This window comes from Ostrea edulis, chromosome 6, assembly GCF_947568905.1.
Source record: "Ostrea edulis chromosome 6, xbOstEdul1.1, whole genome shotgun sequence".
In the NCBI taxonomy this organism is placed as follows: Eukaryota; Metazoa; Mollusca; class Bivalvia; order Ostreida; family Ostreidae; genus Ostrea; species Ostrea edulis.
Window position 1 is genome coordinate 81,059,209 of NC_079169.1, and position 6,097 is coordinate 81,065,305.

Genomic DNA, 6,097 nt, shown 5'->3' on the forward strand with positions numbered 1-6,097 from the left:
AGTATACGACTGTTGTAATAATTATGATGCACCTCAGTAATAATGTGGATATTTTTTATTTCCCTGGTCCTAGGGGAATAGATACACATGTATAATAACTTTGACGGCTTCGAATTCATCTACATAACATGTATTTTATAACTGTTCATAAACCACCAGTTGATGATGAAACCACTCCCAAAATGTTTCTATATTCGTCACAACATCTGTAACTTCTAAAACAAAGGGATAGTAAAGGTCATTTCATTCAAATATTTAGAAAGAATTAAAATCAGTGCTATATAATGACTCATACAAGTCATTTTCTATTTTAAAAAAAACAAACAATTTTAAACATTTATTTCCACTAAAACAATTATACATGTAATATTCAAATTATGTCCCCTAAATTTTTGCTGCCTGTTCAAAAATCATTTCGAAGTTGAAAAATAGCATTCATATATCGTTCTTAATTATATTAGAAAGGAAAAAGATGGTTTGAGGTGTACTATCTCTTTAACTACATTTTGTATTTATAGAAACGAAGCGTGCAAGTTCAACCAATCCTTATCTCTCGCTGGTTAACAAATGATCGTTGTGGTTTGGATTTTGCTCTCGACCGTGCCAGGTCGTCTGTGCTCAGATTTACGGGACAAGCGTTTATTACTTAATGATCAGACGGTGGTTCATGAAACGATCCAGCAACTGCAAGTGGAAGTTCAACAGTTAAAAACGGAAGTTACCCAGCTCAAACAGAGTCAATCTGGTTTGTCAGTCTTCATTGAATTGAACCTAAATGCACGATTCTGCAAATTTAAATGAAAAGATGAAATTCATGAGAAATAACTTTTTTCAAAATCAATTTAGGTATAAAAATCGATTGAATACAAAAAAGTCATTAATCCGAGTGTGCTTCTCAATACCAGGTCTCTGTCGATACCTTAGGTTCCTGGCTGTAGTACGGCTACGACTTTTCCCTAACCTTGATTGGCTTTTTCTGAGCCCTTTCTAGCTTTTGAGCCCCAGCTAGCTAACTATGTAACAGAATATTCGCACCTTAGCTCCTTTGTTTATAGGGCAAAGAAGTAAAACTGCGAGGAGTAAGAGTTGCGAGAGCGAAATTAACATCGCCTCTTCACAACTTCGCCTTTGTAACTTTGTACTCGTACTTCTACACTCTCGTCCCGTCGGTTCTTTGCGTGAGGAAGTTTTGATATACGCATGATCAAGATAGATGTTCTTCCACATGGACTGTGCCTTGAATAAGTTTATTCTTACTGTCTCTGGACAGTTTTGGAATAAGGTACACATTTTTATCATTTGGTTCTTGTTTGCATGATTTTATGTATTCGCCACATGTATATGAACATCCACTAGTCCGGCCCAAGCTAATTATCAACTGTTTCTTTATCGAGCTGGCTTACTACGCGGTAAGCATCAAAAGATTTCATGAACGCCTCGATCGAGAGGCAAGGTCGACAAACTATACACAAGGATTAGTAACTAAATGTCAATCAATTTCTAGCATCCAATCTGAAGCTAAATTTCAACTGATTGACAGGGGTACACAGACCAGGTAAATTTGAAGGAGATATATCTATATAGATAAGGCCTACAATATAATTAGTTATCGGCCGCCAGGAGGTATGTGATCAATGTTACGATTTTAGAAAGAAAACATTATAGAATTTATAAAGAATACCGTGATTTACTGCTCTATCTATCTATCTATCTATCTATCTATCTATGTATGTATCTATCTATCTATCTATTATATCATTTGATTATTCTATTAAATTGATATTTACATATTCTGATTTTCTATAATAATTTCCGATAATAATTTCCGGCCTAAGTAACTAGTATTATTCATTTTTGCACTGAAAAAAAAACCAATCTAATTTTATGTTTTATTTCAAGTAATTAGACTTTGTTGTATTCATTTTCTCTTTCTTGTACGCTAATTCTTTTTTTTTTTTTTTTTTTTTTTTTTTTTTTTTTATCTATACGTTATTTCCCCCCACATTATTCAATAAAAATGAAATAGGTATATGAAAGATGACAAAAACGAACATGTATTTTATACAACTTTAAATTCATTCTACATTTGAATATTTTTTTTATTTCGCCAGAGATGAAAGCTACTTTACATAGTTTTGATAATTAACAGGGGGTGTTTACTCCTTGATCCCACCTCTGATATTCCCAGGGGGTTCGTGTTTGTCCTACTTTCTATTTAAATTCGTATTCTTTATAGAATTTATGAAATTGATCACTATTTGAGCATAGCTACCAAGTAGTTGCGGCAGAATTTGACGCTTACGTCATAAAGTTTTCTTGTTAATGTTTCACCTTAATTTCGACTTTCAAACCAGTAATAAAAAATGATATCCAAGGATCACCAATAAGTCATAGAGAATTCTTGAATACAGCAGTAGGTAAAATCTATCAAAGTATATCATACATATATTACATACCTCAGCATGTACAAAGTATATTACGGGGGGAAAATCGCAAGGGAAGGTAATTCTATTTCAACTGCGTAATCGTCAGTTACAACTGTATAGAAACCAAAATTTGAAACGTTTTATCTGGTCTATCATCTAGAAAATGTAGGTCACACTCCGCTAAAATATAGCTAATAATCTAATAATAGTATACAGTTTACATGCCTAAATGGAACTCTCAAGTAGATTAAGTACAGTTACTTAGAATCATGAAAACTCAGATCGTGTTGTAAGCTCTTCTGTACATGATTGATGAAACCTAAATTGCACGAAAGCTGATGTCAGTACCATTGTTCTCTGAATTTAAATTTCTGTAGCAGCTTCCTCTTCCTATACATCGTACATTCGATGGGGCCGGCACAGTTGTCCAGCGAGTTCAACGCTGACTTACAGAGGTAAATCACATCACAATATTTACATTTGCCAATGCATTTCCTTATATGATATTCAATTTCGTATACCATGAAGTCAATCACGTGATCAGTCTTTTCTGCGTATGAATACAATCACCGCTTCAAGAGTCCGGAACTTTCATTTGGCTTCTTGATTACGCAATGCAGCGGTAGATTTAGCCCCCCCCCCCTTTTTTTCCCCACTAAAAAAATAGAAATAGTGTAAGTAAAAGTCCAAATTGGCACCCAAAATGACTTGAGTATTATGGCTGATACGTGTACTTGACTTCCATATATTTAGCATATTTATAATCATACTATTCACATTAAAAAAAAATCTTTTTGACACTAAAGTCTTTATGAAAAGGTGGACAAAATGGAAATGTCTTTTTGAATGACTTAATTTTTCAAATAATTTAATTGCTGTAATTTAAAAAAATACTACTCAACTTTGTGAATGCAAGGATGAAAGTTGTCTTATATGTCTTAAAAGGGTATAATTTTTTTTTTTAAATATAAATTTCGAATACGACCATAATTTTATTTGAAATTACAGGTTTTGCTGGAGGTCATCCCTACAACGAGACAGGCTCCGGTGTAAATTTTCTGTGTCTGCCGGACGATCCGTTATGGGGTATACACAGAGATGATTTCAATTCCTACTCCGGTTGGATAACCGGTGTGGAATACGAAGGAGGATACTTTTTCGGTAGTGGAACCAGGAATTATGACGTACCCTGTGCAGTTTGCTTAACCCCCTACTCCACGTCCATTATGATCCCCGCGAGAAATGTCTGCTATGACGGCTGGCACATGGAATACAGTGGGTATTTAATGTCTAATGCTCATCGTCACATCGGAGAATCTGAGTATTTATGTGTTGATGAAAAACCAGACATCATTCCAAACAGTCAAAGCAACACCGACGGTGCAGTCCTGTATATGGTAGAAAGCGTCTGCAGGTCATTGTCTTGCCCACCGTATGTAGCGGGTAGAGAATTAACTTGTGTTGTGTGCAGCAAATAAAAATGGAATGATTACTTTTTCACTATCATTTATTCGCTTTCGCAGATATTGGGAAATACTAAACGTTATCAGTATATTTGGTGTCTGAAGGAGGGGGTGCCACCGTGGTTTGCATTACCGGGCGTCCAAAGTAGGTAGACGCGGGTGGTTGATATTTTCAGATGTGGAGAAAAAGATAGTCTTGTATTTTCTGTTCCTCGAAATAATTTCCAATTTTAGATCAACTACTACTTAATCATTAACACTGAAATTTGAACCACAGAGCCTCGCCCTAGAATCAGAGTCCCTAGTACAGGATTTATTGGAGGATTCTCCCATCATTATTTTTATGTACTAAGTTTGATTGGTTGATGTCCAACATTGAAGAAGATTTTAAAAGAAGTAAGGCATTAACAGTAAAGCTATTCTCTTGTACTACAATCCCTAACACAGGTGTCACGAGTTTCTAAACGTTCATAGAGGCTAGACCTCCTATTACCATGTGCTCATAATGCTTCTTTGATGTCCAGGAGTGAAGACGATTTAATACCAAAGAAATGACACATTTTTTCAATTATGAGCCATATAAAGACCTGTAACAGCACTAAAACGCCAGATCTAGGGGTCATGAATGCCAAGATTGTAACGTTTTTCCCGATCTTTGTATAAATTATGACTTCACGCATGTTTTGGGATTTCATGGGGAATGACAGGTATGTGTCCCTCGCAGAGCCACACTGGTACCACAATTATGATAAAACACGGAATCTAAAATCATGGAGTTATTTTCCCGGTTCCGTCCGCAACATTACCTACTCAGAACCAATATTACGCAACACCAATCAAAAACGGTGTCATGTAGGCTGTTGCTGTTCTGTCAATGTCACATGACCGAGTGAGCGGCAAATTTCAAATATTTTAAAAGCATTTTAATGAAATGCAATTGCATGCATAAGTGATTATTATTTACTAACGAGCAAACAATTGCTAATACGCGTTCTTTAATATGTTGCACACCGATCCTAAAACAATAGATGTCAAAATAAATAGTAATCATACAACCTTATTTGCATTTTGTATTGCTTATAGGAGTTATGAGATTGATCAGTGTTCGTTATCTTCACCTTTCATTATACAGTTATTGGCTGGGTTCGAGGGTAACAGCTATTTTGATTGACCCGAGGACGGATCTGTTGCCCGAAGCAGCAGGCTGAGGGTAACAGATCCGTTCGACAGTCAAGCAAAACAGCTGTTCGAGGACACAGTCTATGACTGTTTTGTTATACAACGTACACCTTCATTCGATTTAGATTGGGCTTTTTTTTTGTCTAGATGCACAATGACATGGTTTGTTGACTTTCAACTTTTAACAGGACATTGTAATTATTTGCGTACGTTTATCAGCGTATCCACTAGTTTAAAAGAAAACATACCCAATATCCTTATTGATAATTCTATTTTCCGTGTTTCTACTCTGCTTTTCATCTAATAAATTCTGTATTTCATCACCTCACCATTATGTAAACAAAGCAGCAAACCAATAATCACGCAACTTGCGTAGTCAATAGAAATACAACAGTTCGTAGACTGTTGACCACGCAATATACCACGATTGTGAGAGTTGGTTTAACAATTAAAATGTTGGTTCTAAATCGTATTAGTTTTAAAAGCAAGGTGTATAACAATATACAGTTATTTACTGGTTTCAAGGCTTACGGCTTCAGGCAACAGAGAAACAGAACAGCTGTGTCCTCGGACCTAGTCAATAACTGTATAATGCTGAATTGTATATAGTAGGTTAGGTATTAAAACATTTATTGCATGGCTTCTTGATGAACAGTCAATTTGTTGTCCCTCGGCAGGGGAGAAGAACTGGGGAAACTGTTGCCCAAAACCGAGGGCTTGTGGCAGTTTCTCGGGTCTTCTTCCCTACCTCGAGACAACAATTTTACTGTTCCTCAAGAAGCCATGCAGTAAGTGTATACATGTACTACATAATGCATTTATGTACATTTACATTTTACACGATTTTTCGGTGATAATAAACACGGCGAAACAGTATTGCGAATGTGTTTCTCACACACCTTTAACTCGTGGGGAAATGGGCGTGATAAAAACTTAACATGCATGTATGTACGTAATGAAACAGTTTAACCCAGAACTTTTTTTCTTCGACAGTTTACATGGTTTGTGGCTGTATAATTAGCTCAGGTG

General features: G+C 35.8%; 1 protein-coding gene across 2 annotated transcripts; it reads left to right on the plus strand.

The window, feature by feature from the left end:
• Positions 1-508: 508 nt before the first annotated feature.
• Positions 509-3,916, plus strand: LOC125646485 (short-chain collagen C4-like). 2 transcript variants are annotated; one of them, XM_048908752.2, is made up of 3 exons: positions 509-745; positions 2,807-2,881; positions 3,435-3,916. In XM_048908752.2, exons 1-3 carry the CDS (start codon positions 568-570, stop codon positions 3,902-3,904), a joined length of 723 nt encoding a protein of 240 aa, XP_048764709.2. In that variant the 5' UTR covers positions 509-567; the 3' UTR covers positions 3,905-3,916. The 2 variants fall into 2 exon arrangements, with proteins under 2 accessions (XP_048764709.2, XP_048764708.2); XM_048908751.2 differs by having other exon boundaries at positions 513-745; positions 2,804-2,881.
• The last annotated feature ends 2,181 nt before the right edge of the window (positions 3,917-6,097 follow it).